General features: G+C 32.6%; 1 protein-coding gene across 1 annotated transcript; it reads right to left on the reverse strand.

The window, feature by feature from the left end:
- Positions 1-13,080: 13,080 nt before the first annotated feature.
- LOC148788161 (putative mitochondrial protein AtMg00820) lies at positions 13,081-15,665 on the reverse strand. The gene is made up of 2 exons (XM_088880846.1): positions 15,235-15,665; positions 13,081-13,445 (listed from the first exon to the last, which is right to left on the reverse strand). Exons 1-2 carry the CDS (start codon positions 15,322-15,324, stop codon positions 13,170-13,172), a joined length of 366 nt encoding a protein of 121 aa, XP_088736972.1. The 5' UTR covers positions 15,325-15,665; the 3' UTR covers positions 13,081-13,169.
- Between the last annotated feature and the right edge of the window lie 223 nt (positions 15,666-15,888).

The raw sequence follows: 15,888 nt of genomic DNA on the forward strand, positions 1-15,888 counted from the left end.
AAGAAAAGAAGAAGAGAGAGAAAATAATAAAAAAATTAATAAAATATTTAAAATTCAACTTGCACACCTAGTGGAAGTGTGCAAGTTATAAAATCAAACTTGATTTTGTGTTTTGTAGAGATGGGCCAAAACACAAAAACAAACATAGGCAATGGTTGTCTAACAAATATGAAGAGGCTTAGATCTGGCCCAAAGAGGAATATAAAGGGCTTTAGAAATGATGTCAATAAGAACTTAAAATGCAATATGTTACAATACCACAATTACGTACAAAGCTAAGAAAAACTCTAAAGGTAATTAGGGCAACTTTGGTGAGATAAGTTAAGTTATGGGATTATTCAAGTCCATTAAGAATAAAAATCTAGAATCCACAGTGATTTTGAATTTGAATGATGAAGATAATTAATGGATTAAAGGTCATTTTTGTCCTCTAACTATAGTCATTTTTCATTTTGGTCCTTTAACCTTTTAGGGTTGCAAAATGGTCCTTTAACTTTTTTAATTGCTCAATTTTGGGATATTTTTTCCTCGAAAATTTACCTAGCTCGATGAAATGTTATTGGTTATTTGAAGCTGACTTGGATAATTTTTTCGATTTTTCTCAAAACCAAAGAAAAGCCCATGTGGCATAACTTGCCACATCACATGCTGACATGGAATGAGAGGAAAAATAAGATTCCCATAGCTAATACATGTGATTGTAAAAGTAAGCAATACTTAATCGGGCTAAAACCCTAAAAAAATCGCGAACAACTTTTCTCTCCCAAATCTCTAGAAACTACTCATCAAACCCATCAAACAATAGAAAGAAAACACTAATTTTTGAAGATACTAAGAATAGTGGTGCACGATGGTAATGAAATTGCCTGTGAGAATACCTTATGAAAAGGATACAAGAAAACATGGATAAGAGTTGCACTGAATGGAAGAACAGATTTAATAAAAGTTGTACTTAAATGCAAGAAAATATGGATAAGATTTGTACACCACCATGCACCCCTTGCTTCAATGCATTTAAGCATATATAGAACCTATTTAATCTTATTTCCCCATTTCATCTTCAATTCCCAAAATTCCAGTAGACTCAGGGTTTGTTTTCTCACCTCATCAGCATAATCCCACAACCTATTGAATTGGTACTAAGGACTACCCTCCAACTTTTCAAGGGCTTGATTTTTAGCTTTGTAAGCTTGGTCTTTTGATACGTGTTGTCTCATTCATTCATCACATTAGACCTAAAACTTATCACATTTCGATTTGGATCAGACTTAAACTTTGGAATATATTTCTCATTTGACCAGTTTGATTTCACATTCTTAACCTGAAATGACTGTGGGCATGTCTTTTAAGGATTGTTGCAATACTTTTGGAATGTCGATTCATCTTTAACCATTATTGCAATTATTTTCCACTTAAAATCTTCCCCAATGCATGCTTCATACACCTTGAATTTTTTCCTTTTTTGTAAACATTAGTGTTCTTTTGGTCTTTATAGATGAGATTGCACTTCTACTTCCTGAACTCAGTTTTTGTACTGAAAGTCATTCTCACTTCAAGTTTTGGTCATATATTCCCATAGGGTTAAACACAGGATATGTAGACCCATCCCCTTCCTCATCAGACAACCTTTTATGAGTTAAGTAATTATCACTATCAACAACATCTTCATCACCAGAATCATCTCCTGGATCATCCCCCTCCCAAGAATGTGTATCATCCCTTACCATGTCTCTCTGTCATCTACATATTTGCCGAACAAATATCATCATTCATGTTGCCATCTACCATGTCATAATCACTATCCAAAATTGAATTAGAACCCAAAAATCATCACTATCATCAAACTTATGCCCATCCTCATGTTCAGTTCCTAGAATCGCTTGACCTGCTTACTGACCTCCACATCTGTGACAACCTTAACAAACACCTATATTTCACCCCTAACATGTTTTAAAGCTTAATATTTTATGCACTATCATCAAGAAATAGTTTTGAAACCTTTGTTCATTATCCAATACTAACTAAAGATTATCATCATAATTGCGACCAAAACATAAATTTTTAGAAGAAAAAGAAAAAAAAAACTAACCTAGAGCAGAAGCTTCACATGGGTAAAATGGAGGAGGAGGGGACTGACCTTTTTCATGCACAAAAGAATGAAGGAGGTATGGTTTCAATCGATTTGGGGAATGGGGGGGGGGAGGGGGGCAGTTTCAGAGATGGAGGAAAGATTAGGGAAGGGGGGGAAGAAGGGGAAGGAGAAGGAGAATAGAAAAATTTTTGTTAAGTGACATATTTATATTAAATTTTTGGAACGATCTTTATTAGTAAAATCGTTTCAATGACCATTCCTATGTAAGTAATACAACATCGTTTTATGTAGTGTGGACTGGTCACATTTTGGAACGGTCATGTATTATAATTATTCCTAAACTATTCCTAAATCCAAAGACGACGTCGTTTTTAGAGGTCGTTTAAATGGCTGTTCCTACATTTAGTAAACCGTTCCAATTTAAGTGCCAAATATATATTTCTTTTTAACTAAAAAATATAATAAGGAAGAAAAATCGTTATGGACATGTTAATGATTAAAGAAAAATAAGACCACTGAAAACATATAATTTTTTTCTTGAAATTGATACATGTTAATAAGGCTAAGTATATTTGTATATCTAAAATTGTTAGTCTTAGATAGATGTAACTAGTATCTTAGATTGTTATACTGCATCGTCTAATCAAACTGTTAAAATTTTGATAAGACCGTTAGATATGATCAAAACAGCAAAAGACTACATTTGATGAAGTTTTGATTTTGTTATAAGCATATTGAGATATAGTATTTGATTCATAATCAGCAAGGTCCAAAATGGTAACCTTCAATTTGGCCATGTGATTTTAAATCACACCGTCAGATTTATTCAAATAAATAGAATCTTATACGTGTTTAAGTTTGGAATTAACCCGACTAGTGGATGTTGAGATACTGTAATCGAGACATATACTAAATACTTTCTATACACATTTTGGAACGGTTATCAACAACTATTGGAACGGCTGATGATAATTTATAATTAGAAAAGATAACTGAATATAGCTAGGAACGTTTTTTAAAAATATCATTAGGAACGGCTATTTAATATATAACCATTCCAAGTTTTATTTTTTTTACTTTTTTTTTTTTTGCAAGAGGCACCAAATTAAATTGTGTTGGAACTCATCTTGGAACAGTCAAATTGAAAAAACCGTTCCGACGAATGAATTTTCCTCCTTTCTTTGAGGGGAACGGGTATTGTAGCGGTAAAATTGAAACAAACAATTTCAAATTAAAATTTCACCAAAATTTGGGACTGGCCCTTAATGGTGTTTGGAACTCAAAAAATAAGCCTTATAATATAACCGTTGCAACACATTTAGTAACGGACCTTGGAACACGTGTAGGAAAGGCACAGTTGTAACACCATTGGAACAGTTATTGTAATACCACATTTTCTATCCATCAAAGCCGTGACGGATTGTAACTCACTTTGAAATGATTCTTGGAACACATATAGTTTTCCACAAATACTATATTTAGGAACGGACATTGTACCTCATTTTGGAATCTTTTTTCAATGGTCTATTTTTTAACGGACATTTGGACCTCATTTGGAATGGTAACTATATTCAATTGGTCAGCCGTTTCAATGTTTGTTCAATCGTTCAAAACTATGTTACAATATATTACCGTTCAAAAGTTGGTACAAACGTATGAACACAACTTGTAACACTAAATCTAGAAAGGCTGCAGCAACGATCTGGCCATTCCAAAAATAAATGATGGAATTAAATAGGATCCTGATGTCAGCGAACTGATTTTGTTCTTCAAGGGTTCCAATGACCGTTCCAATTTGGAATGATTTTTGGAACGATCATGTTATCCGCCCCAAATCTTGTATTTTTTGTAGTGCCTCCTTGACAAGTATGGTGAGGCTAAGTTGGGTCTCTTTGAGAGCCCTACTTAACACACAAGTTGTGTATTAGTTTGTTACTAGTATCTATTATCTTAGAGATATACAATTTTGAAAATTAGATTTACATATTCCTCACTCTCTCTAAAGAGAATGTTTACTTCTCCCTCTCTCTCCCCTAATTCTCCTATTGTTATTCTTGGACTAGATTCAAGTCAAGAACAAAATTAGATTTGATTACACTAATGAAAAGTGTTAATTCGAATTTTTGCTTCAATAATCTTGTTCTACCTAGTAATAGATCCTGATTTTCAGTAGTGTGGTGTGGACGAATGAGAGGGGGTCTAGGTTGGTCCCTCGCACTGATGAGATTTCGAAGAAAGGAACAACACATGTAGCCAATCCAAACACGAATAACGAAAAGGTATAATCAGTGGTTCAATTTTTAGACTATTTTTGTTTTTCCTAGAGCTACTAAAACGTTTTAATGCATATTTTACATTTTCGTTTACATTTTAAGTATCGAACGCCGGAAAAATCAAAAGAAACACCCATTTGATGCGAATAAATTTGATTTATTTCACTTCTATTGTGTTTTACGTTTTCCCTGATCGAACCGATTACTTTCACTCTTCACCTTTGTATAAACTTTATCCAATAAACAACAACAAAAGCTAAGCATAAAATGAAGAAAACAAAGTTCTTTTGGAGTTTTGTTCGTGGAGAAAGGGAGAAAGAAAAAGTGGTTAGGAATTTTGACAAGACAAATGACGTTTTCTTTCTTTTTAACTATATTTATCTTTTTCTTCTTTTCTTTTACTTTTTTTTCTTTATTGCGGATTTGACAATATCACTCCACGTTGGATCCATTTCCATGTCATTTAAGTGAAATCTTTTAAAATGCTAGCTAGACCAGCAAGTGATCAAAATGGCTGAAAAAAAATCTCTATTTAAATCGAGTCAATATCGTCGGAATTGGACCAAATTCCTAAAAATCGTAAACATACAAGATCAAATTGTGAAAAAGAAAAAACGTACAGGAAAAAAAATACAAACACCCCATACATACATTACCAAAAATGCAATTTTTCCAAATTAAACATATTCTAACCTGAGTTTTTGTGATTACTAACTAATATTACTCATTTTAGTATTTTGGGGATCAATTAGAGCTCCCCCTTATTTTATACTTGTTCAATTAAAATCATTACTCAAAACTCTTTTGCGATGCTTAATTATTCACACACACTTGAGATTATATGTAGACGTTTATTTGGACTTCTCTTTTAGAAAATAAATAATGTGAGGATTGTACGCTAGTTCGTTTGTGCAATAGTTCCGAGTAATTAGTCTCTTCTCTATTCTATGGATATTATCTGACATGGATTAAATTCAAGTTACTCACATTTGAAAATTGAAATAGACTTAAACCCCACTTTAAATTTTCTTAAAAAAAACAAGTCCGAAAGATTAATATTTTGAAAAAGAAGAAAAATCTGACCCCCATCCATCTTTATGTGATCTTAATCGTTCAATTTGCTATTATTTTTCATGTTATAGTTTGAACCTATTTTTCCTTATTTATCAACTATATACAACCAAATATTAAGCTAGTACTTAGTTTATTTTATTTCCAACCTGTTTATTTTGTTTCCAACCTCAATACACCGCATTCTCTACAAATAAATTATTTTATTAAAACATAAAACTTGCGACCGAAATACTCCTTCAAATTTATGATGGACATCGTAATGGCTTCGTGACGGATGATGCCATCTTGGGTGTTAGACAAAATGGATCAGCTTATCATCAGAACATCAGTTGCAAAAGTCGTAGTAAGGCTCATCATTTGCAGTGGAAAATACAAATCCAAAAATATTTTCCGTCCATTATAATTTAGACGGATATTTTGGTAGCAGAAGACTGGTGTCACGAATTGGTGATAGATATTGGATAGATTCAATACAATTGGGACAACATTTCAAGCGAATTTTCTTGCCATTTCAAAATCATTTTAATAACCACCTCAAAATGCCAAAAGTTTTGCAACTTCTTTCTTGTTCCATTGCAGAGTTAGAAGACCACAATCAATGTAACTGTTATATTCACAATGGCTGCTATACCCGTTGCAAAGTTGTAGCAAAAATCGTTGGAAATTGTGATGTTAGATGATGTTATACGATATTAGACGACATTAGATCTCCTTGAACTTTAGAGAATTATTTTGCTTTATATATCAAAATTGTTCTGGCAAAGCATCGTTCGGGATGCCAATTTAATTGTCTAATTATTGGTTATGAGGCATCTTGTGACTTGCCTATTTCTTTTTCTAGTTATTTATTATAAGGCATCGTATGGGGTGCCTATTTCATTGCATCATGCCTACTTTATGTTTCAATTATTTATTATGAGGCATCGTGTGGGCTACCCATCTCATTTTATAATTTATTTGTTATGAGGCATCGTGTGGGATGCTCATTTCATTTCTAATTATTTGTTATGAGACATTGTGTGGGATGTCGTTTTTAAATATTATATTGTACATAATTATTTTGGAGTGGTGGATGAAAAATACTGTGAGATGGTTGAGTGTGAGTGTTGTTGTTGCTAACTGTAGATTTAGGTTAGAATTTGTCACACACACTCAAACAAAAAAAATATAGACAAAAAATATGATGCACACTCAACACATACACATAGTATAGTTCAAACACGTTAGATTTCAAAGATATTCTGTCTGGGGTGTCATCCATATGTGTGGCGTATGAAATTATTTACTACTATAATTAGGGTTTCTTCTTAAGTCGTAATGAGTATAGTTTAGATGTGAGGTCTTTTTACTTCGAATAAATGTAAGGAAGCTCCTGTCATAGTGATGGAGGTCCAAGGAGGTCCATTAAATGGAGCTCACAATGGAGAGTCTGAAGAACGAAAAGAGGATTACAAATGCCATTAGTATGTTAATAGTTTAAAAAGTTTGTCATAGCATAGGGCCTATCCCAGAAAGACCATTAATCAACTACGGGTTTAGTAGATCGCATAGGACTTGGGCTTCTGATCATCCAATAAGGACATGCTTGGCTTGATTACATGCTTTGCATTTGGAATGCTTTATTTAATATTGGATATCAACCAAGAATGCAAAACACTAATTGATGAGGCTCGGTTGTTAAATAAAATTAACTCTCACTTGGATGGTCTAAGTTAATATTAAGGTCATTAATGGATTAATAATCAAATGGTTTCATTCAATCTAAGTCTTCCATCCACAACAATATAATATGAATGTTATCTCTACCCTTTCGTGCTCTCACGAGTCGTGGCATGATTGAAATGGAGGAAACTATACTTTTATTATGAACAAATGGGATATTCTTTTATTTTTCTATCTCACGAGTTGTGGGGGCAACACTAAAGATATTCATTTGCTGATGGGTCGGGCCTAACACTAAATATTATAATTCGCTTGGAGTCCTTGGGATCATGTGAAGTTGCAAGGCAAAATATCTTGAGGATCTCATTAAATGAGAATGGTAATGGTTAGTCCCACAAAATAATTTTTATGTTAATCATGAAAATCCGGCATGGAGAATTGCGTTGGTGGACTCCAAGCTTACTGGAAAATAGTTTTTCAAAATCCCACTTGTGAGAGGCTGGCTTTTGATGAAATAGTTAGGAGCCGTTAATAACTAAATACCAAGTCTTAACTTGAATTCAATATTACGATAATCTACTAACTTTCTTCAATACATTTGATGTGGATGTCTAAGAATCCACGAACTATGATTTTTGAGACTAACAAATTTGAAGGAACCATTTATACCGACTGATCGAGAAATCTTAGAATTGTTCTGGATTTCGACAACCAGACTTGTATTCTTGATTGGTTTTTTCGAAGGGGTCCATGCTTGAAGAATATTTAACATTTGAAAAGTGATATGAAGATGACTAAAAGTTTTGCAGTATTGTATTTTTGTCTATGACTTATGAGATCCAAAAATAATATGATAGGCATGATGATTTCAAGTCGATGATGCTCCGCATGAAAGAAGTTTGTACGGTTCTAGACCGATATATTAGATATGTCGTTACGAAAGCATTTTTTTGCACCAAGATAACTGAAGAATCCTCTATGCCAAAGCATGGAATTAAGATCCTTTTTCTCGTGAAAAAACTTGAGAAAATCTTCAAGCTAGGCTTGAGATAACACATACATCGACATGATTCTTTAGTTTCTTCCTCCCTCCTACAACATGTTTTGTCGTAAACTTCAACATAAATGGGCTTTCGAACTTCATAAATCAGCTAATCATTATGTCTGTCCAGTTTTAGGCAACAACTAAGAAATTGGAGCCAGGAGTCATGGTTGGGAACGTTTTGACCTCAAAAGAAAAAGACAAGAGAACCGGATGCTGGAGAAGGAAAAAGGGTAAGGCAAAAGCCGCTATACAAGCACTTTGAGCACTCTTGTTGCCACACTGATCATGGGCAAGGAAAAGAGGAAGGTAGTTAGGTAGTTAGGAACTGCAAATAATGTTTGCATAGATTGTCGTGAGAAAGGCATTGGAAGATGGAATGTCCCAAGATCTTCTCCAATCAAGGGATGTTCGTTGTTGAGTATAGCATGAATACTTCTTGGGTATTGTTAGTGGCAGTTATGACACCGCAATACAAATTTTATTATTATGCCAATATTATCCCTAAATTGATATTTTTTTTTTTTGTTGTTTCCTTTCTTTCTTTCTTTCTTTTCTTTTAAAAATATGATGTGTTTGTTCATATATATTTTTTGTTTATAATATATTTTAAAATATAAAATATTATTTATTATATGCATACAAAAACATATACCAAAATAGCTAGTTATATGACAATGCTGAGAAGGAACACTCCTGCCATTTAGGCTTGTACGACTCAACTTGGGATAAACATAGACAAATGTGGTGTGGACTACCACAGTATCAACCATAATCTAGTGAACAGCTACCACAGCGCATAATCTTTTCATAGGTCCCATCCTAAATAACATAGAATCGGTAAATAAATTATTACGAAATAATGGAATTTATCCCGTTGTGGTATGAGAAATGAATAAAAAAAAAATTATATAAAAAATAAAATAACAAATTATCCCCTACATTTTGAAAAATAAAACAAATTACCCTGTCAAGCAATTAAAAATTAATCCAGCTGGGTTTTGTTTTCCAATAATTTTTCAAATCATAAATCCAACAAAGCTATCAAGAAAATGACAACAACCAAAATTAAAATCTGCTTAGATATTCGATCGAAATACATTGTACTATAACTTAACAAGAATTAATGATTTCCTATATATTTATTAATAATGTTTAGCTACTGACATAGTTCAACAAAATGACAATTCAAATAAAAAAAAAAAAAGAAAGAAAGATGACGACCATGGTTTTCTTTGTAAGGATTTGAGAATACAGGTGTATATAGAGAATGATTGTCGGGAAAATAAAGGTTGTTAGGTATTAATTACAATCATGGGTCAGAGTATCGATCGATACACATTCTGATTGATCCTTATTGGTTCGAAAAAATCGATCGATACTAGATATTATTCTGGATAACCCGTAGGCCGTGGCTTATGACAAACATTCTTGTCCCTCACTGCAAAGCACGCATAGCTTAAGTTGTAATCATGGGCTTATGCCTAAGTAATGGTTTGTCTTCATATGGTCCGCTATTCAACTTCAGATAAATTTTGGGTAACAGCCATAAATATGAATATGAGATGTTTTTTTAATCAAAAAATGCAGAGAAAAATTGACTTTTGCCAGACTTTTCATTATTAGATAGATGATTGAGACTTCTTAATTTTTCTGCAGTATTTTTAGTTTTTTGTAAACTAATCATTGGAATCAATGATTGTATGGTGAGTATTCTAAATTCTTACCGTACTTCCGCGCTAGATCTGACATGCATATTTGGAATTTATGCACTAGATGTAATTTTATTTTCCCAATATTTTGGATTTTGGATATAGTTTGAGGGATTGACAATGGGCAAAATCTTTTTTTGTCCTTAAAAAAATGTCATTTTCAATACTAATAAATATACAATTAAACTTATATAAATTATATACACAATTAAATTTGAAAACATGTACATATTTATATAATAATTTGTGTATATATATGCATATCTATATATATAGAGAGAGAGAGAGAGGAGGGATTGTCGACGAGGAGGAGGCGACCACAACACTTTTGATCCTAATGATTATGAAATTCTCACTTTAAGGAGAAAAACTTACGACTTTTCTTACTTTTTGTCCTGTCGTTACCATTTAATGAAAATGGCCACGTGATACTCACTTGACCATTGAGTTGGGGCGTGTTGGAGGAATTAAACCAGAAAATAATAAAATTAGGGCTAACATTGTTTAGGTCCTTCCAAACTCAAAGAATTAAGTTTCTCAAACTAAAATTATGACTTCAACAAGTGATTCAAAGACTGCAAAAAATCAAGTATTGTGGATGAGAGCTTCATGGATGAGCTCAAATAAGGGAAGAAGGTTCTACGGCCGTGACAATAATATAAGTGATAAGACCCACCAATTTGCCCAAGAGCGAAGAAAGTGATACCTGGGCTCCTTTGCAGATTGGCCAGAATGGAAGAAGAGTTGTCTATGATGAGGAAGAAGGCCAAAATTTTCCGCCAAACCACCCACTCAATAGCCACATGAGTATCATGTGATTCTTTTCATCAATTATTTAATGGCTATGAGGAGTACCAAGATGAGATTCTTGTAATCATTATTCACTCTGATTTCAACAGCAAGAAATCTTTCCATCTTGTAGCCTTGAAAATGAGCATCTTGTTTGCTATCATTCTCACTTTTCTTATAAACGATTTCTTACCGTAGTAACACATGATACTTGATTCTATAGCAATCGAATCATTTGTTCAAGGCATAATTTTCGCTTGAGAATCACAATTTTCACAATTTAGATGGACCAGATGGTGTTAGATTTTGTTATTTTCGTTCCCTTGTCAAAAATTGCATTCGTTATCTCTCTAAAAACGATGCATGTACCTCTCACATGCCATAATTCCCTCCAATACGCCCCAACTTAATAGCTATGTAAGTACTATGTGATCGTGTCCATCAAATATTTAACAACAGGATTAAAAGTGAGAAAATAGCAAATTATTGTTCTTTAAGTGAGAATTTCGCAATTATTGGAATCAAAAGTAAACAAATACGGGATAAAAAATAAAATTTTCCTGTGAGAGACACGTACCTCATTTTCCTCCGAGAAAACACGCATTTGACAGCCATGTGAGTCTCACTAAACTTTCCATCAATCATTTATTGATGGCTAAAAGTGAGACAATATAAGAAATTATTAAAGTGAGATTTTTGTAATTATGAGACAAAAACATGAATATGATCTAAGTTATAAAAGAAAAAATAAGATTTTTAATTATTTAGAAGCGTAAGCAAATTACAAAGTTTAGTTGATTTAGCTTGAGATTTTCTTCAAAAAATGAAAAATATTGTAACCTACGTTGATGAGATGTCCAAACATTGATTCAGTTGAAATAAAGGCAAATGGTTCGAATTTCAATGTCTGAACAAGGGGTAACTGCGACAAAAATTTAAAAAAAACAGAGAGAGAGAAAATCAAATAGCAATAATGAGATGAGGGGAACCAAACATTATCGAGATAAATCGAATGATTGTTGGATAATTGGGAGGGGACGGAGCCATTAATCTTAAGTCGTTTTCCATGTCTGCTGCAATAAATTTTCCTCCAGAACGGGGTACATAGCTCATGTAGCTCCTCAATGTACATATATATATATATATATGAATAATTATATACTCTTTTCCTAAAGTTTGGTGTAATTACAAGTAGGCTTCTTATAATTTAGAAATTATATCTAATACTCCTAAAGTTTGATTCCATCTAATTAATAATTCTCATATTATTCAAAATTTACTAAATTTGCTGATATTAACAAAAAAACTAAATAAAAAAATTGACATTTATCGTTGATTGACTTAAAACTGACTTGTTGCATGTTAAATTATTTTTTTCCGCACTAAACTATCCTTATAACGGTAAAGATATACCTCCTCACATGCATTAACGCGTCAAGACATATGAGGGTAGTTTGATCATAAAAAGATTTACTTGACCTGCTATAAGTCAGGAACAAGTCAACCGGGATAAATATAGATTTTTTTCTAATTTCTTTTTGTTAATATCATCAAATTCGGTGAATTTTAACTAATGGAGGAACTTATTTATTAGATGAAAGCAAACATCAAGGATGCTAGATGTAATTTTCCAAACCAAATGAGGTTTATGTATAATTACATAAAATCTAAAGGGAGGAAAATGAAATTATCCCATATATATATTTATATATATATATACCTCGAAATGTTTTTAATTTTTAATACCACTATAATAAAAGCTAATATGAAGAATAAAACATCAACTGATAATCTTAAAATCATCCTAAATAATTTTTATTTCGTTGTATTATAGTTTTTGGAAATTATTAATTAATAACACATCTAAAGTGATAATTTAGTGGTAATACATGTGTTGTTTAAATCTTTTTAGTGTAATTATTTATACAATATTATTAACACTAATTTTTGCTATTGACAAGTTTTACAAAATAATTATTAGTATTAAAATTATAAAACTCATTATTGTGACAAGATACAAAAAAAAATTATCATTGTACTATAAAAAAATTATGTAAAATAGCTAGAAAGTTTTTGAAATGAGAGTAAATTTATTGTTAAATAGCAAAAAATTTAGCAAGGGATAAGAATCTTAAGTTTTTATAATTTCAAAACTAACATTAGAAATTAAATATTTCTTTGCTATAAATAGGAAAGAATTGGTAAATTGACATCTAATTTTTTAAACATTAATTAAGGTGAAAATATATTTGTTATACGTATCTTTATCGAAAATATATTAATTTTGCACCTTTGTTCAATACGAAATACAACCTCATTAACTAATCTAAAAATATTCTCATTTTAAATAAAAATTTATACAAATTTAAAAACACATATTTTCCACTAAAAATTGACTAAAATAAAACACATTCTCATTATGTTCCAAAACACATAGTTGGCCTTAGCCAAAAATTTGAAAAGCTGTTAATAAACTAAAAAAACTGCCCTAAAACTGTAATTAACATCCTCAAGTGACAATTTCATTAGCTGTTGTATTCAAACTCCGGAGAAAAAACATCCCCATAGTCTACTCCTTCAACTTGGGTAAAACCTTTAGCGACCAGACGAGCTTTATAACGATCTACTGTCCCATTAGCTCGCAGTTTGGTTTTGTAGACCCATTTACATCCAATTGTCCTCTTCCCCTCGGGTAAGGTGGTTAGTTCCCAAGTATGATTTTTCTCCAAGGCATCTAATTCAGACCGCATCGCATCTTTCCATTCCGGATGCACAACCGCCTCTGTGAAGGACCTAGGTTCCTGCAAAACAGACAATGAAGCCACAAAAGACATATATGCAGAGGTAGTCTGAGATAGGGAGATAGCGGAGTTAGTGGATTTGACATTACAGACGAAGTCATTGAGCCAGGTAGGTCGCTGCCTATTGCGAGCAGAGCGACGTGCAGAAATGAGGTGAGGTATGTGGGTAATGGATGGCTATTCGGCTTTCAGAAAAAAAAAAAAAAAAAAAAAAAAAAAAAAAAAACTGCCCTAAAACTGTAATTAACATCCTCAAGTGACAATTTCATTAGCTGTTGTATTCAAACTCTCAACAAAAGCTCCCTAAATATTTTACCAACACATTTTACGAACAAATATTTTTTCTACTAAAACTTCTAACCAAATTAGGGAGAAAAAAAAAAAAAAAAAAACCGATGCTAACATTTGCCATTAGCTAATTACGTGCAAAGTGTTTTTCTTGCTAATTTATGTTAACAACGAATTCAAGTATTTCTGCAAAGAATTTATTTTGTTCTTAATGACATAATTTCTCGTACTGTATAATACATTTAATTATTAATAATATTAAAATTATCCCCATTTTTAGCCTTTATTTTTTTTTTTTTTTTGTAATGTCGTAAATAAAATGAAATTATTAACAATTCTTTTGCTACCCATTTTCTTTGTTCTTTGGGTTTTTTTTTTTTTTCTTTTTTCTTCTTTTTGGGTTGTCGGCACCAATTCTGTTCAGCCGTACCATGTAATTAATAATGAGGTTCAGAGAATGAAATTCGATTGAACCCTTGTGTTAAGAAAAATAAGTACAATATTCTTTGTAGTTTTTTAAAGTAATGCACACTAGCTCTCCACGTTCATTCATTGTTCTTAATGGTATTAAATTTTTTATTGAATTTTTCATTATACACTTGTAATAATAATCATTGATCTTCAATAGTTAATAAATAAAATTCAAATTTCAAATAATTTAGAAATATAATTTTCATTTATATTATACACAATTGTATATACACATTTATAGTATGCATATTGATCGGTATGGCCCAAGAACAAATTAAAAGGCCCAACACTCTACCTCTTGGCCCTAACTCTACCAGGGAAGGAAGCTGGCCTCGTAGAGTACAATAATTGTCGCCCAAGTACCAACAATTAGCCCTACCCCTACTTACTCGTTACTCTCTGATCCACGTGGCATACACTCAAACCCTTCACCGCGTGCCCCCCAGACTAGCGTGGAGTACATGTGGCAAGAAGGTTTTCCTCAAGAATCCAAACTCCTGCCTTCAGCAGACTCCTAGAAGACTAAGAGTCCCCCTCTGCCTCGGACTCTCTCTTCACCTAATTAATAATCCTAACAACATGATCCCTAAAAAAAATAGAATTTGATCATGCTTTATCTTAACTAATTTCATCTATTGACTGCAAGAATAGGGAGCATGGTTGGTTCCTTAGTGAAGGAGGACACTCCACTATAAATAGGGGGCTCATCCACAGGCAGGGGGCACCTTTATCTGTCGAAACCTTGGCTACCATTCTGCTGCAACTTTTCTACCTTCACAGACGCGATTTATTCCTATTTCTCATTATTATGCTTCTTCCTTATAACGATTTCTATTATTTCGAATCATTATCCCCTGAGTCTAATACAAACTTAAATATCGGAGTGCTGACGTTTTGTTTTGCAGGTCCTCTTTCTCAAGAGTTGTCATTCAGTTAAGCCCAAGCCCCACGTTCAAATCCAAAAACTTTGGATCTGTACTAAAATTGCATGCATCACATATAATATAATATATATGTATATTAATTGTACCTGAGGTGCGATGCCGCTGCCTCCATGGGTGGTGATGCTAACTCTTAACGATGGCGACGCTGCCCAAACTATTCTGGACGACTTCGTCATTGCCCAACACAAAAGTGGGTGACGTTAGAGGGAACCATCACCCCTCAATGTGGGCAAGGTTTCCAGAAACCATGGGCAACCTCGGAGAGGGAGATCGGGAGGTGCAAGTGGAGGTGGGGAAGTCGGGAGGCGGACGCGGACACAAGGTGCGGGAGGCAGAGGCGGAGGTGGTTGGATAGTTGGTAAGACAACCCATTTTTTTTTTCTTCTTAATTGTTAGTATTTTATTTAGCTTTTTAAACTTTAATGTGATGAATTAACTTAATTAGTTATCATTTTATTAATTTATTGTAATTTAATTGAAATTATTGTACTATGATATCAAGTCCATGTCCAATAGACCGACATTAAACTCAATTTAGTTGTAAGCCGATCAATTTAAGGTTCATGTCTTTTAATCCTATTAAAAGACCCAAACCAACTCTCTCTCTCTTTTAATTTATAAATTAAATCAAGCCCAAAAAAATTAATTCAATTAATTTTAAAAGGCTTAAACTCAAAATTAATTAATTTAATTAATTAATCTTTGAGAAAATCCAATCTGTGGATTTTTATATAAATGAT

This window comes from Sesamum indicum, linkage group LG5, assembly GCF_026168435.1.
Source record: "Sesamum indicum cultivar Baizhima isolate 11 linkage group LG5, ASM2616843v1, whole genome shotgun sequence".
NCBI classification, from domain to species: Eukaryota; Viridiplantae; Streptophyta; class Magnoliopsida; order Lamiales; family Pedaliaceae; genus Sesamum; species Sesamum indicum.

Bases quoted from the DNA above. Each gene is read 5' to 3' on its own strand.
- LOC148788161 (XM_088880846.1), bottom strand. From the start codon at position 15,324: ATGACGAAGTCGTCCAGAATAGTTTGGGCAGCGTCGCCATCGTTAAGA. The intron at 13,446-15,234 runs GTACAATTAATA...TCTGTTTTGCAG, and splicing joins GCAGCGGCATCGCACCTCAG to GAACCTAGGTCCTTCACAGA.